This window comes from Danio aesculapii, chromosome 6 (genome assembly GCF_903798145.1).
Source record: "Danio aesculapii chromosome 6, fDanAes4.1, whole genome shotgun sequence".
Lineage (NCBI taxonomy): Eukaryota > Metazoa > Chordata > Actinopteri > Cypriniformes > Danionidae > Danio > Danio aesculapii.
The window spans coordinates 44,514,762-44,529,965 of record NC_079440.1 but is presented as its reverse complement, the minus strand read 5'-3'; the positions used below and the strand labels follow the sequence as shown (position 1 = coordinate 44,529,965).

The 15,204-nt window shown below is 34.8% G+C and overlaps 2 protein-coding genes across 2 annotated transcripts in view; both read left to right on the top strand.

Annotated features, from left to right (window-relative positions):
* The window catches only part of tex264a (testis expressed 264, ER-phagy receptor a), a 155,337-nt gene extending 146,160 nt beyond the window's left edge, over nt 1-9,177 (top strand). Inside the window, exon 4 of the mRNA XM_056460346.1 lies at nt 8,223-9,177. Within this exon, the coding sequence (XP_056316321.1) occupies nt 8,223-8,527 (305 nt within the window). The 3' untranslated portion in view covers nt 8,528-9,177. The remainder of the gene's footprint in view (nt 1-8,222) is intronic.
* Nucleotides 9,178-13,510: 4,333 nt separating this feature from the next.
* Nucleotides 13,511-15,204, top strand: part of grm2a (glutamate receptor, metabotropic 2a) — an 86,241-nt gene continuing 84,547 nt past the window's right edge. The window contains exon 1 of the mRNA XM_056460345.1: nt 13,511-13,821. The gene's annotated coding sequence lies outside the window, so the exon portion shown is untranslated. The remainder of the gene's footprint in view (nt 13,822-15,204) is intronic.

Below are 15,204 nucleotides of genomic sequence, written 5' to 3'. Positions count from 1 at the left end.
GCTGGTTCAAGCCTTGGCTGGGTCAGTTGGCATTTCTATGTGGAGTTTGCATGTTCTCCCTACGTTTGCGTGGGTTTCCTCCGGGTGCTCCGTTTTCCCCCACAGTCCAAAGACATGTGGTACAGGTGAATTGGGTAAGCCAAAGTGTCCAAAGTTTCTTTTTCTTTTTCTTTTTTCTTATTTTTTGATAAATCTTTAAAGTTTTTTTTTATGACATCTATAAACATTTAAGGTCATTTTCACATAATAATGAATTGAAAACTTGATAAAACAACAATAACAAGCATGAAAATAGAAATAAGGTTAGGGTTGCACCAGCTGTTTGTAAGTTCTTTCATAAACTGGAACATGAAATCCACACTAGGGGTATAGTACTACTACTACTACTAGCTAGTTTGTAACTAAATTTGTTCTGTGTGGTTGCACCACATGTTCTTAAGGCAAACTGTAGTTAGTAGGTCATGAGCTCTGTAAAGTCATGCAGTCGAATTGAATGATGTAATGTCCAATAAAAATGTTAAATGTTTTATCATTTTGAAACTAATGCGTCTAAATATGACTGTCCTATGAAACAATTTACATTTTTAAAGTACATTACATTACAGTCGGTCACCATTAGAGACGACACACACATCTGCATCACGAGCCGTGAAAGACTGCAAAGTACACATGAAGTTATCAAAATAGTAAACTTGATTTGTTTTATATATATATATCCTACACATGAAAGAGAAAACAGCAGAGAGAACAACTCAGTCATAAAGAAATTCTCATTTTATTTGATGGATACAAGTAACACAAAACATTCCTTGAAAGAAAATAATTCTTTCACAAACCTTCTTTCACAAAATGCAAGATTTTGGGAAAAGGAAGGCTGTTAGTAGAGGGAGATCATTCTTCATTATCATCGTGAGCTCTTCAATGTAAACTAATCTCGCTGTCTTCTCTTTTCTACTATTATACATGGGGGATGTTGCTGTAAATATTTAGTTGGAATGTAGTGTTACATTTAAACTAAGTTCATTGGTGCAACATAAAAATATTTAGTAGTGTGTAACTTGTAACTTGTCCCTTTAAATCACAGCTAGGCTATGTTTTTTTGTAGGAACTGCTGGTACAATCAACCTAAAGTGTTAATATTTTGATTAATCAAATATTCATTAAATTTAGTTAGCCTTTTCTTTGACAAAGGTTTTATTTACTGTTATAAAAAGACCATTCATCTAGGCTTATTGTGGACGATTCATTTACTTTGAGTGACATTTAAGCATATTTGTGTGGTGTGCAAATATATAAGGTGTGTTGTGGCACCTAATGGGCTTTGAAAAGGTCTTCCCCTCAGTGCTCCTCTCCTCCGCTGCTCTGGATCTTCACAATCAACACTGAGCTCATCTTAATTGAGATGCCATATCTAATATGTTGAGATGGCCAAGATGAGAGCGCCATCATTTCTTTCTATCAAAAATAATACAGGCAGGGAGGGACGAGAGGTCACATTCACTGCTGTATTAAAAGAAATTAGGGAGAATGGGAAGTTTTATTCGCATTTAAATGGCTGATATTAGACTCACTGTGTGGGCACTGTTTCTTTATTCCCTCTCTTTCTCTCTCTTTCTCTCTCTCTGTCTCTCTCTCTCTCTCTCTACTTTCATACATCACCATCCTCATGGGAATTTTGTCACTTTATTTGATCATTTGAGGCATTTTAAAATAGTTTTAGCAAGGGTTTGCAGTCACGACCCTCCTAAATGACACCTTACAAAGAGTTTGTAGCCTCTTGTTTAAAAGATTTAGTGCATTTTTCATGATTATTCTTCTTGTCTATTTTTAAAGTTACTTTACTCACCATTTTGGGAAAAACAGCACATTTCCATGAGAGATTTGGGTCTGTTGTTAGACTTATGTTACAGACTTATGTCTGTTACATTACAGACTTATGTCTGTTGTTACATAATCAATCTATTTACATGTAAAGCTCTTTAAAAATCTATTTATAATAGTTTTTATTATAATAATTGGTTTATGGATTTTTAACTTGTTTTGATATGTTTTCTTTTACCTGTTTTCCAGTTTTCTTTTATTGTAAAGCAATTTGTGTCTTAATGTCTGTGAAAGGTGCTACAGTATATAAATAAACCTATACTTACTTATTTATTGCATTATATAACTGTCATAATATAGTAGTGTTTTTGAATTATCTTCACCAACTATATCTTGAATTTTACCTTTTTCCTAACCCCAACTTATCCCTAAGTACAGATTAAGCCAAGTTAATCAGTATTTTGTGAAATAATTAGATTTTGTCATTCATTCATTCATTTTCTTTTCGGCTTAGTCTCTTTATTAATCCGGGGTCGCCACAACGGAATGAACCGCCAACTTATCCAGCACATGTTTTACACAGCGGATGCCCTTCGAGCTGCAACCCATCTCTGGGAAACATCCTCACACACTCATTCACACCCATACTCTATGGACAATTTAGCCTAGTTTTCCCCTGTGGGGGAAACCGGAGCACCCGGAGGAAACCCACGCGAACGCAGGGAGAACATGCAAACTCCACACAGAAACGCCAACTGACCCAGCCAAGGCTCGAACCAGCGACCTTCTTGCTGTGAGGCGACAGCACTACCTACTGCGCCACTGCGTCGCCCTAATTAGATTTTAGCCAAAGTAAAAACAATAACTTAAATTGTTAACCCAAAAATTCAAAAACTCTGTCATCAAAATCTGTCATCATTTACTCATCCTGAAGTGCTTATTTTACAATCTTAAAGATGGTCAGTCAAGGGGGAGGAGAGTAACATTAATTTTGGATGAAACACATAAGCAAACACACAATATCAAGGAGTGAGGGACAAAATACCACAAATAACTAAATGCAGTAAAGTGAGTTTATTTACAAAAGATAATAAGTGATAATAAGTGCAAAATATGTGTTTATACTCATATATATACACACACACACACACACACACACACACAGCTGAAGCCCCCTTTTGAATTTTTCTCTTTTTAAATGTTTCCCAAATGATGTTTAAGAGAGCAAGGACATTTTCACAGTATGTCTGATAACATTTTTTTTTTCTGGAGAAAGTCTTTTTTTTTTATTCAGCTAGAATAAAAGCAGTTTTTAATTTTTTTATGAACCATTTTAAGGTACAAAATTATTAGCCCCTTTAAGTTATTTTTTTAGACTGCCTACAGAACAAACCATCATTATACAATAACTTGCCTAATTACCCTAACCTGACTAGTTAACCTACTTAACCTAGTTAAGCCTTTAAATGTCACTTTAAGCTGTATAGAAGTGTCTTGATAAATATCTAGTAAAATATTATTTACTGTCATCATGGCAAAGATAAAATAAATCAGTTATTAGAAATGAGTTATTAAAACTATTCTGTTTAGAAATGAACAGAAAGAAAAGAATAATGTTTTGAAAGCTGTAACATTCCTGTGTTGTTTCGTAATCATGATTTTCTCCTTTCACCAGTCTCTTTCTCTCTCTCATAAAAGTGGTGACAGGACGCTACTAGCGAGGCCCGGGACACTTTGAATTTCTGTGTTGTGTTGTGTGTCAGTGAATCATTTCAATCAGTGTGTTACATTTTGGTATATGTCCGCTTTTGTTGTCTATTCTCCATTTGTCCACCGTCAGTATTACGCACATCTTCAATATATTGTTGAAAATATGGGGCGCCAAGGTGGCACAGTAAGAAGGTCAATGGTTCAAGCCTCAGCTGGGTCAGGTTTGGCGTTTATGTGTGGAGTTTGCATGTTCTCCCCGTGTTGATTCATTCCACTGTGGCGACCCCAGATTAATGAAGGAACTAAGCCAAAAAGAAAATAAATGAATGAATGAATGTTAAAAATATTTATTGTTCTATATATAGATACACACATATATATATATATATATATATATATATATATATATATATATATATATATATATATATATATATATAATGTATGCATTATTAATGTATGCAACCATTATTCTTTTCTTTCTGTAGAACACAGAAGAAATTTAGAAGAATATTCTGTAGAAAACTGACATCCACTGACATCCTTACGGAAATTAGTATGCAAATCAATGGTTTTGGCTTCCTTTCTTTCATTTTTTTGGAAATGCTGATGTTGGTCAGGTATACTGTGCTGGTACAATTACGTATGTATTCTTTGGTTCCAGTTATTGACTATTGACTAACGTTTTTCATAATAGTTTTGTTTAACAGAAGAAATAAACTGAGGCAAGTTTCAAACAAATTGAGGATGAATAAATGATAAAATTAAAAATTTTGGTTAAACTATCGCTTTAAGCACTGCTTCGAGGCTATATTTAGCATGTTTGTGTAGTGAGTAACGACCACTAAACTCAATTCACAAATCTGCTCTTCCTCTTAGAAATTAATTTCCCCCTTAAGAATCTCCCAGCAGTTTCTAGGCACCTCACCTTTAATTCAGAGTTAAATATTTGAAATCTCTTTAGAGGCGTTTGTTAATTTGGCACAAACGCTGCCTTTGGGGGGTTGTTTTAGCTCGTATTTAGCTTTTTGGCAATTATAACTCTCACCTGGTGTGCGTCACGATAACAGCACAGCTTCACGCAATTATACTGCTGTTAGTAAATGACTGTAACTCTGATGCTGAAATGCCATTAAAGGATCCCCGGAGGCTATCAGTGATAACAGTAAGACTTTAAACTACAACTTTCTCTCTTTTTGTTTCATCATTTAAGTTAACTTAAACTTTTCTTAGCTTATTTATTGTGCTGTTTTACAGTATGTTCACTCAGAATGGTTCGTAATTCATCTTCATGAGCATCTTATTTGTTATGTGCTGCCTCAAAATGTTTTTAGTTAAAGTGTTCTGATGTGGATTATGAGGACTCTCTGTGGGCTTATTTTATGTTAAACTGTAAAAAACGCTTATTATATGACCTTACCCTAACCCTAAATTCAACCCTCACGTGAATCCTTTGGCAAATTTTTAATTTATATTTTATCTATGATTTTTAAGCATTTCAAATAACAAGGACACAAGACATGTCCTCATAAACCACCTTAATAGAGTACAACTAGGTCATACCCATGTCATTATACAATTATGTGTCCTTAAAAATCATATAAACACACACATATATTCAGTTCAGACAGAAAAAAAGATTGGTTTCGCGTGTCACAAACTCTATTAGTGTGAACGCTGCCATTCCACCCCTTTTTCAAGCTCAAATAGATCTTCTGGAGACCAAGCAGAATAAAAGCTCCAAACAGAAAATTCGACTGAAGTAATGACTAAAAGTCATGGAATTAACCTTAAATTGGGCATGCCACAAGATTTAATCATAGAAAGCAAAGAAAGTAGTTTTTTTCCCTCATCATAGTTGCTCGTTACAGTTCAATACAGACATCAAAAACACATCTTGCTTGCAGTAGATCTTCATTGTGATGGAGGAATTCCTGACACTGTTTTGAGTCCTTTCCACATTTTATAAGCTCTTCGAGAGTTTCCAGCTGATAAAATTCCATCACATTAAGAGGTTTATGAAGAATGTTTTGAAAAATCTGTTTACTAAAAGGTTCTTTGGGGCAAATGGTTTTTCTATGGCATCATAGAATGAATTAGGGTTGCACAATATATTGTTTCAGCATCGATATCGCAATGTGCAAGTCTGCAATAGTCATATCAAAGGGATCTGCTATGTACTTGGGATTATAGTTGACCAGACATTACAGTTAACAACATAGTGATGTCATTTTAAATTTTAACCTTCAAGTGAAAGTTTATTATTTGCATGTGTTTTTAAGGCCTGACTATAAGAATTTCAAGCAAACTTGAGCCATTTGGGCACAATAACTTAAATGTTTGATGCTTAAAGATGAATTAAACATCATATAATTATTTACTGGGACTGGCGCAGTGGGAAGTGCTGTCACCTCACAGAAAGAAAGTCGCTGATTCGAGCCCCGGCTGGGTCAGTTGGCATTTCTGTGTGGAGCTTGTACAGTATGTTCTCCCCGTGTTGGTGTGGGCTTCCTCCGGGTGCTCTGGTTTTCCACACAGTCCAAACACATGCAGGTACGGGTGAATTGAATAAACTAAATTGACCGTAGTGTATGTGTGTGAATGTGAGAGTGTATGGGTGTTTACCAGTATTGGGTTGCAGCTGGAAGGGCATCTGCCATGTAAAAATTATGCTGGATAAGTTGACGGTTTATTCCACTGTGGCGACCCCAGATGAATAAAGGGATTAAGCTGATAAGAAAATGAATGAAGTAGCTATTTACTCAATAAAAACGATAGTGTTTTTGTTATTATTATTATTATTATTATTATTATTATTATTATTATTATTATACAGTGGTTATTTAATTTCTGCTTCTGAATTTTGTTTGACTCCTGATGAAAATGATAAATTATTGTTTATTTGCATGTTTTGTCTGTAGTATTTAACTTGGCTTGTCATTTTTTAAAATGTAATTTTATGCAGATACACCCCCCTACAGAATCATCCAAATCGATCTAAATGAAGAATTCCTTACAAGCTAGTCAAGTCATCTGGTGAAATTGCTTTTATATCGCAATATATATCGCATTGAATGAAAATATTGCAAATAAATAGAAACCTTACTTTTTTAAGTTTCTAGTTTTGTGTTGAAAGTCTAATACAGTAGAAAAAAAGCAAACCACTTTAATTTACGCAAAATATACATTGAAAATATACTGTTGAAACAATACAAACAGCAAATCTATTTCTAGCAAACCTATGCAAAAAAGAACTGAGCAAACTACTGATGCGCTAATCATGGGGTTTGGAAATATTGATATTACAAAAATAAAGAGGGACTAAGAAAACCCATTTTATTTGTAAGGGTTGCCAGTACCATCTGAAATACTTGGAAAAACATAAGACAATTGCAGTGCATTTGAAAAGGAATCATGGAATTGACTAAATTATGTTGTTTTGATAAGTTTAAAGGTACAGTATATATCATTTACTAACACTTGACTTGTTCCAAATAAGTTTGAGGGTTTTTTTCTGTTCTGTTGAATACAGAAGAAAATATCCTGAAGGATGTTAGAAAACAGTAACCATTAACATTCTTGGTAGGAAAAACTTTGAAAGGCAATGAATCCTGGTTTCAAACATTCTTCAATATATCTTCTTTTGCGGTCTACAGAACAAAAAAATGAAAACAAGTTTGGATTAAGTGAGTAAATGATGTCAGAATTTTCTTTTTTGGTGGGTATTTTTATTCATATATTTCCTTTTTCAATACTAATTTGTTTTGTCTACATCTGCAGTGCACTCAAAAAATGACGTTTGCTGTTTGTTCAAATTGCTTATTTAAAATGAGCTAAAACAAAACAATTATTGACTTTTTAATTGTTTTATGTTCAATCCACTTAAATTTGTTAAAATTAATTAACTTAATTCCTTTATGTTGTCTCAACTCAAATCTGTTGTGAGGAACCCAGCATTTTTTACAGTGTACTCTCAAGAAATGACGTTTGCTGTTTGTTCAAACTACTTCTTTTAAATGAGCTTAAACAACACAATTATTGAGTTTTTTGCAACAACTTAATTATTTTGTGTTCAATCCACTTAAATTTGTAAAAATTAATATGTTAACTTAATTCATTCATGTTGTCCCAACTCAAATCATTTGTGTGGAACCCTGCATTTTTACAGTGTATACTCAAAATATGAGCTGAAACAACACAATTAGTGATTTTTTTTTGCAACAACTTAATTATTTTATGATCAACTCACTTCAATTTATTAAAATTAATTAACTTAATTCCTTCATGTTGTCCCAACTCAAATCTGTTGTGTTCGACCCAGCATTTTTTTGCAGAAACTCTCAAAACATTTTGTTTGCTGTTTGTTCCAACTACTTCTTCAAAATGAGCTTAAACAACACAATTATTTAATTTTTTTTTGTGACAACTTAATTATTTCATTTTTTTTTATTTGTAGAAACTAATAAGTTAACTTAATTCCTTCATGTTGTCCTAACACAAATCGATTGTATGGAACCCAGCATTTTTTGAAGTGTCCATCAAAGTTGGTGTTTCCTAATGAGGACTTTATTGACTATATTGCTAAATAATATCTAAAACGGCATAACAGGTGCACTTTTTTTGAGTTTGTACAGGGATACTCCACTATAAAATGTCAGTTGTGAAAACTGTCGATGCGCTCCATGTTCCAGGTGAGCCAGAGCAGAAGTCTACCTCAGAGACCCCAGAAGTAGTTGAAGAGAGCCGGGATGTGGTGGAGGCCTCGGCTCCGCTGCTGGAGAGCCCTCAGCCAGCTCTGCCTGAAGAAGAGGCTCGCAGTGAGGATGGAGAACAGGCAGAGAAAGCATCCAGTGATTCTGTAGGCAGCGGCTCCTCCTTTGAAGAACTAGACATGGAAGTTGAAGAGGAGAAGCGAATCGAAGCAGACGAAGAAGACCATAATGGACAGCAGAAGCCTGTGGTGATGGGAGAAACAATGGGCAACAGGGAAGAGTGAGGGTTAAAGCGAATTAGAAAGAATGTGGATGAATGATGAGCGTGCATATGTGTGTGAGAAACAGAGAGAAAGGATGTCTTTGAAATCCTCAAAGGCTCCCCCCTTCATTAATCTTTGAAATTAACATCTCTAAATATTCTAAAAGTTACTTCTTTGTTATCGGCAAACAAGCAATTATCCCCTTCAGAAGCTTCTATTAAAGACTTAATGAAATGCATATTATATTTTTCAGCTTTGTATTTATTTCCGAGGAAACAAATTGTTTATGTTTCTTTAGCGTTTGTTTTTCCACGCTAATCTGCATTCGACGAGTAAATCAGGTGCGTTCTGAATTCGAGGATACACTGTTAATGCAACTAAATGAAGCCTAATCAGAGATTTGATTTCATTAACATGTCCTACAGATGAAGTGTTTGCTTTAAAACATGATTAACTCATTCCAAATGCTGTCTTTCGCTGTAGAATAGAAGTGGGAAAAGAGTGAGAATAAAAAAATGCGCATGATGATATTAGTGGTTGGAGTGTGTTTAATATGAGCTGCTTATACTATTTTGTGCATTTAATTAATTATTATTGTTTTCTACACTTCTGTATTTCGAGTATGGGTCTCAAATGAAAGGTTTCAAAACAATAAAAGTGTAACAGCTTTAGTTTGTTTCTTTGTGCATTACATTTTTTACAGCACTTTCTGCTTTATCTGGGCAAAAATGTATTTAATTCAGTGTAATTCATGTATTTCTATCCTGATTTAGAGAACACACGCTAAGATATTATTCAGTGTAACATTTTAAAGTGGAAGTTTCCAGGCATATTTACAAAAAGTATCACATGATTACATATTAAAAGACTGCATGTAAAGATAACGGTGCAGGCCTAAAATACTATTTATTTCTCATTTTAAATCGTTCAAACCACTAGTTTTTACTATTTGTGTTTAAGATTTAAAATATGAAAAGCTGAACTACTAAGTGTTCAATAGATGAAAGAAAGTCAATCAGGTTTGGAAACAGGGGGCATAAATAAGGGGAGAATATTTAGTTTTTGGCTTTTGAGGGATGTACACAATAACAATGGTCCTGACATACTTCCTGTTTTTAATTTTACATTTCTATAGCTTCTGAGAGTTCAAAAAGTTCCACATATTGATAAATAATGTCAAGATAGCTATTTTAACATCAAGTTATGATTAAATCACCTCTTGTCACAGATATGAAGTCGTTTGACAAGCAGGAAATGTTCATGGGCTAATGACATGACCACATTAAAATAGTCTATACACTACCTGACAAAAGTCTTGTCGCCTATCCAAGTTTTAGGAACAACAAATAATAACTTGACTTCTACGGTACACTGAAAAAATTATTCAAAGATGATTCCTTGGATTTACTCAATTTTTTTACGTTAAGTGGTTGTAAACAATTTATTTGGGCTGAATTTAAACAAACAAATTAAGTTGAACATTATTAAATTTAATTTGTTTGTTTAAATTCAACACAAATAAATTGTTTGCAACAGTTTTGCATGCAACACTTTTCAGTGTAGATGATCATTTGGTATCAGAAGGGGCTTATATGATAGGTAAAGGCTTCTTGATTACGCTTATTTTTAAAAAATAAAATATGATCATGCCTTGATTTTTAATTACATAATTAGGACAGTAAGGTCTGACTTTGCTTAGACAAAATTCTTTTCACTTAACAGAAGTAATGTACAGTATAAAATATAAAGTCATGGTGGGAAAATAATTAATGTTGTGTATGACTCCCATGAGCTTGGAGGACTGTATCCAGACATCTCTGCAGTGACTCAAATAACTTATTAATAAAGTCATCTGGAATGGCACAGAAAGCGTTCTTGCAGGACTCCCAAGAAGATTCTTTGGATTCATCTTCAATGCCTCCTCCTTCATCTTACCCCAGACGTGCTCAATAATGTTCAATTCTGGTGACTGTGTTGGCCAATCCTGGAGCATCTCGCCCTTTTTTGCTTTCAGGAACTTTGATGTGGAGGCTGAAGTATGAAAAGGAGCGATATCCTGCTGGAGAATTTATCCTCTCATGTGGTTTTGTAATGCATAAATGTCTTGATACCTCAGCCTGTTGATGTTGCCATCCACTCTGCAGATCTCTCGCACGCCCCCATACTGAATGTAACCCCAAACCATGATTTTTCTTTCACCAAACTTGACTGATTTCTGTGAGAATCTTGAGTCCATCTGGGTTCCAATAGGTCTTCTGCAGTTCAACAGATGATTCATCTGAAAAATCGACCTTCTGCCACTTTTCCAAATGATCATCTAGAAGTCAAGTTATTATTTGTTGCTCTTACAACTGGGATCGATGGGATTGTTTGTTTGTTTGTTCTCAATTTTCAGTATAAGAACTGTTGTTTGCTTTGAATTAAATTAGTTTTATTGTGTGAATGTTGGAATATCTTACTGTTATTTTCTAATTCTGATGCTGACAGTTACTCTGTGATGTTCAGCAGGTTATCTGATCAGTCTTTTTGCATTGCAATTTTTGCAATGTAATTCTGCAAGAACTATGTGTTTTTCACTTTAGCAACTGTTTTACGGATGGAATATATGGCACACACACACTGCCTTTCTAAAGCTTGTGTTCTATACAGTGTTTTGGATTTTAAAGACACGCTTTTAGACATTATTTTGTTAAAACTAAGAAAAATTTGTTACATTTTTAAGTTAAATAAAGTAAAATTCATTCAAAACAGTAATATTGCGAAATATTAGTGCAAATAAAACAACATTATATTGCAATGTAATCTTTTAATACATTGTGAAGTTGAAATGATGCAGGCTTACTTTTTTTTTTTTTTTAGATATTTTGTAACATTAAATACATTTTATATATAAGTACTACGTTTATAGTAGTGTGAAATTACATTGATTAAATTGTAAATGATTATTAAATTAATATAACCAATATATTTCTCTCACACTTTGTAATATAATTTCTTTATTTAAATCTGCTTGTTTTCATGATTCCTGATGTTAAAGGAACGGAAGAAAGTCTTATTTACTATTTTAAGCTCAGGAAATCCTGTCTGAAATTGTCCTCTGTAAAAAAATCATTAGATTTGTTTGGATGTTATGTCAGCGTTTGCCTCCGACAATACGGATCAATACAACTATTGTGTCAAAAAGCTTCAGCAGGTTCTCTGCCATCTGAACACTTTATTACAGTATTGCTATGAGCTTTGTGAACTGGAGGAGCATCTAAGTTATGCTGTTTTTAACCCATGTTCATAGGTGGAGCAAAAAGAAGCTCAATATGGGGGCATATTGTGTCATTTATTGTACATTAGCTTCACATTTGCAATACGCTTGCTTTCCTCAATAAGAACCCAGCTTACCTGTGCCTGAATTGTTTTACTCGTACAATAGTAGAATTACCAATGTGATATTTGCCTTTTTTTATGTTATTCAACAAAGTCTTTAAATGCACCCGCTTCCAATGTTATCACTTGATTGAATGGGTGTTATTAGTGGTTATCAGCTGATAGATATGGGCCAGTAGAGACCTTCATCCATCCACATGGTTAATCAGCTATACTAATAGAGAAGGCTACAGATCCAGATCTGTTTTTACATGACTGAGACAGGTTTAGGGTTGGGGTAGGGGTAGGCATTAATAAAAATGCAATTAATAGGAAATTTATTAATTATATAAATAATTCTCAGTAACTTCCAGCCGCATATGATCTATAGCTGATTTACCATGGGGATGGATGATAACAGAAGGCCCCTACTGGCTCATGTCTATCAGCTGATAACCAATGAAAACGCCCATTCAATTGAGCATGAAAGTAAATAGTGATTAAAGGGAGAGTTAATCTAAAAATGATAAAATGTTACTACTATATTCACCCTAAGGTCAACCTGAATCTCAGTGCATCATCAGGAGCCACAGGTCTTATTTTTTGTTTAGCGTGTTTATTGATTGACTGTCAAAGTGGCGATAGCTGTTGAATTTCATTATATGAAGCACCAAAGGGCTTCTTTTTTAGCTAGGATGTCCTTAGGGTGAACTCTAAAAGCAAAATGTTCATATCGAATAAACTATACTTTTAAATCTGAAGCCTTACATCTTGTGTTTTGCAGAAGAACAAATTCGAACGAATTAGGAACAACATGAAGGTGAGTAAATAATGACTAAATGTTGATCTTTTTGCAAGAGCTCTTCAAATGTTTCCTATTCATCAAATGTTCCTGTTCATTATTCTGTAACACAGTGTTTTTATGATCCTTTGGTAAATACTCCCTAATATAAGTAGATATTGGTGGTGGGTCAACCACCAAATGATTTCACATGGTCGTCTCTCGCAAGTTTTAAAACATTAATAAGACAAGTTGGGAAGTGACTGGCTCAGAGGATGAGAGGTCAACACACAATCTATGTTGGGTTTGAGAGCACATCCTCACGGGAACGTGACACGCTTTCCACTCGTGTCATGTTGAAACTTGTCCATCGACCTGAAACGGGACATTGATCTGATGATGTGTGATTCTGACAAGCCAACCTTAATACATCGACCAATTAAACAAAATCGACCCAATCTGACGTCTTTCTGCACATTTACATATTCAGTGTCTCGCGGATCAGTCAGAGCAGACTGAGAGAAGTTGTTGTCTTGATGGTTTGCGGTCAGTGTTGTCAGTTAGAAACGCAGTTGACGATGTTTCTCTGCTAGTGGTCGAGGAATTAGATGTGCATCTAGCATATATGACCACTTTCGTGTTGTTTTGCAGTTGAAGAAATCCAGTCGATATTTAGAGCTCACCGTTTCAGGGTTAGACATCAAATCAGTGTCATCTCATCAGAGTACGCGCGCACGCATGTACACACGCGCTCCGAGTCATCAATAGGTTAAAGCCTAAAACTTGTGCATTATAATGACTGTCTTATCTTTCTTTAATACTCTCTAGTGGTTATTCAAAGTTTTGCGTGTATGGTGCATAGCAATTCAAGGTAATTCGTTCTAAAAGTGGGGAAAAATCTCAAGGAATTCAATGACGCGCGCGATGCCTTTTCAGTACCACGGACAGCTCCACGCGCGCACAGCGTCTCCGAGGCGCGCGCTCAATGCAAACTTCACCCGCTGAATGAAACCTGGATTCAACTGCTGGAATTCAGCCATATGTTTTTTTTTAATGCAACATTAGAGTAACACCAAACTGTCTGGAAGGAGACGAAGAAAAATACGGAGTCTAAACCGGATGTCTTGGAAAAGATCCGCCTTGAAGCTGTCGATGAGAGGTGAACTGGACGGGTCAGGTAAGATCGTTATCATCTGAATCTAATCATCTGTTGATGTACATTTATCATGTGGGCTTTCTGCATATTGGTTTGTAAGATAAATGAAGACAGAAACTTAGCGTTGCTAACAGTAAAACATAAAACGCGTTGTATTTTGACACCTGATCAAATCAGGAAATAAAATAATAATAAATTTAAAGAATAATTCTGTTTGAATTAGAATACATTGCATTGTATTATATTTGCACAAGATGTTCGGAATGAGACGTGTTCAAAAAGGCAACATAAGCAAACGTCATATCAGATAAACACTCGCACAGGTAACATCTCTTCACAGACCGCTTTGAATAGCAAAACACTCCCGCTCCGGGGTGTGTCTGAACGCATCTCGGAGGATCTATAGAAGGCATGGAGCCAGTATTTCAACTTTATTTGTGTAAAATGCCTGACTTTTGGTCTTTTCCAGAAGTAAGAAAGCGGTGGATATATATTTAACCAGCTTCAGATTAACACATCACACGTTTGCTGATGGTTTACGTGACGAATCTTGTTAACCCGACTTTAAAGGTGCATCGTTTTAAGTCATTTAATCTCTTCTCGACTTTTCACACCACCTAAAAACTTCGTGAATCTTATTAACTCTCAACATAATATATAAAAAAAAACTCAACATATTCATAGCCTTCACTTTTAGTGTTTTGCTTCAATTCAAATGTGACAGACACCAAAATTTGACATTATAACATGTTTAAATTTACGCCATTCCATTTTAGTAATATTTTCTGAAACCATGTTTCACAGTAAGCTAAAATAATACCAGTTATAGCTGGCTATAGGCTGTATATTTGTGCTAACAGTGTTTTACTGTACAATTACTTCTGTAGGCTATGGTACTTGTATTTGTGAGACCTTTTTCATCCGAGAAGATTAGAGTGGTCACGTGTAAAAGTGCATTTTTATCTATTGGTTTTGGTGGGTTTACGTGTCCCTTGAGTTTTTTATTGCCCATTATTGTTTGAAATCACAGTTGCTTAATAACACCAGTTCATACCTTGGTCGTAGAAACAATGTGAAGTGATCAAATCAAGAATCTATCATCCACTTTGCTGATTTAACCACGTCTGTTGTCTTTTAAATAAACTGTAATGTCCCCTAATTATGGATTTAAAAAGAATGACATGAAATGCACTCAAAATGGAAATAAATACATACACGTCCACTGTGTGTTTTTTTAGGTGAGCAAGGGCAGCTGTGGTTTAAAAATAACAAACCAAACCGAGGCGAACAACCGTCAGGCTGGTTAGTTTAAATAATTCAAGCTCGCGCCGGACATGTGTTATCTTCTTCCTCTGAAAACGTGCACGAGAGTCAGGAATCGCGTCACTCGCGCATATCTCTGCG